Source organism: Nestor notabilis, unplaced genomic scaffold (assembly GCF_000696875.1).
Source record: "Nestor notabilis isolate BGI_N333 unplaced genomic scaffold, ASM69687v1 scaffold30959, whole genome shotgun sequence".
NCBI classification, from domain to species: Eukaryota; Metazoa; Chordata; class Aves; order Psittaciformes; family Psittacidae; genus Nestor; species Nestor notabilis.
Genome location: NW_009944618.1, coordinates 8,073 through 9,208, shown reverse-complemented (window position 1 = coordinate 9,208; position 1,136 = coordinate 8,073). Strand labels below are relative to the sequence as shown.

Below are 1,136 nucleotides of genomic sequence, written 5' to 3'. Positions count from 1 at the left end.
TAAGTCACAGGGTCATAGAATCAACTGGGTTGGAAAAGACCATTAAGATCATCAAGTCCAACCATTGCCCCAGCAGTGCCAAGGCCACCACTAAACCATGTCACTGAGGGCCTCGTCTACCCGATGTGTGAACACTTGCAGGGATGGTGACTCCAGCACTGCCCTGGGCAGCCTGTTCCAATGCCTGAGCACCCTCTGGGGAAAGAATTGTTCCTAATCTCCAATCTAAAAGAAAGGAAGGGTCAGCCGCCAGCTGCTCTCACGCACAGGGGCAAAAATCAGCATTTCAGGGCCACAGTGGCTGCTCAGAGTAGGCAAAACTCCTCGGCACTAAAGAACACGGTGCGCTGACCTGCCCTTCTTGGTGGTGTTCCTGCCCAGCAGATGATCCAGCACTGGCTCCACCGTCTCACCCATGTCCTCGATCAGCAGCATCTGTCCCTCGGAAACTGCCCGCTCGATGGTGTCCAGGTAGCTGTGGTGGGATGGGAGGGATGTGGGGCAGGAGAGGGGGATGTTGGGCAGCAGCACGGGATGCACAGCATGGGATGAGCTGGGGCAGATACCCTGTAGCGACTTGCCCTGTGGGACCCCTGCGGTGACCCCAGGCCTGGCCCTGCAGAGGTGTTGCTGCCCCATGAGTGCTGCTGCCCTCAGGTGCCCTGGTCTGATGAGGCTGTGGATGCTCATAGCACCCTGCATCCCACCCCAGAGCACCCGACCCACTTTTTCTGGCCCAGACGGATGGCCTGCAGCTCCTGTCCATATTTGTTCTTGATCCACTTGATGCCCTGGAGCTGGGCGTCCACAATGAGGGGCCAGCGCTCGGTGTTGCAGAGGATGGTGGCGTTCTCGGTGGACGTGCGGTTGCTGGGCAGTCCCTGGTTGCTCCAGGTAGCCACGTCAGCAGAGTCAGTGAGGAGGCTGAGGGGGTCCAGCCCCGGCGTGACGGGGATGGGTACCTGTGGGAAGGGGCTGTTGGATGCCTGCAGCAGAGCAGGAGCCCCTTGGTGCCAGCGGGCATGGGGATGGGACCCACGGCCACTCACTTCCAGCCTGCTGAGGAAGGGGATCCAGTGCTGGTCCAGCAGCTGCACCCTGTACTTCCTGGTGAAGGAGAACAAGTAGGACACAAA

At 59.7% G+C, this 1,136-nt stretch overlaps 1 protein-coding gene across 1 annotated transcript in view; it reads right to left on the bottom strand.

Moving 5' to 3' along the window:
• The window catches only part of LOC104411942 (dynein heavy chain 17, axonemal-like), a gene marked incomplete at its 5' end in the record, with an annotated part of 17,582 nt that overhangs the window by 8,380 nt on the left and 8,066 nt on the right, over positions 1 to 1,136 (bottom strand). Inside the window, 3 exons of the mRNA XM_010022499.1 lie at positions 353 to 475; positions 727 to 962; positions 1,050 to 1,136. The exon at positions 1,050 to 1,136 is cut by the window's right edge and continues 18 nt beyond it. Of these exons, the coding sequence (XP_010020801.1) occupies positions 353 to 475; positions 727 to 962; positions 1,050 to 1,136 (446 nt within the window). The remainder of the gene's footprint in view (positions 1 to 352; positions 476 to 726; positions 963 to 1,049) is intronic.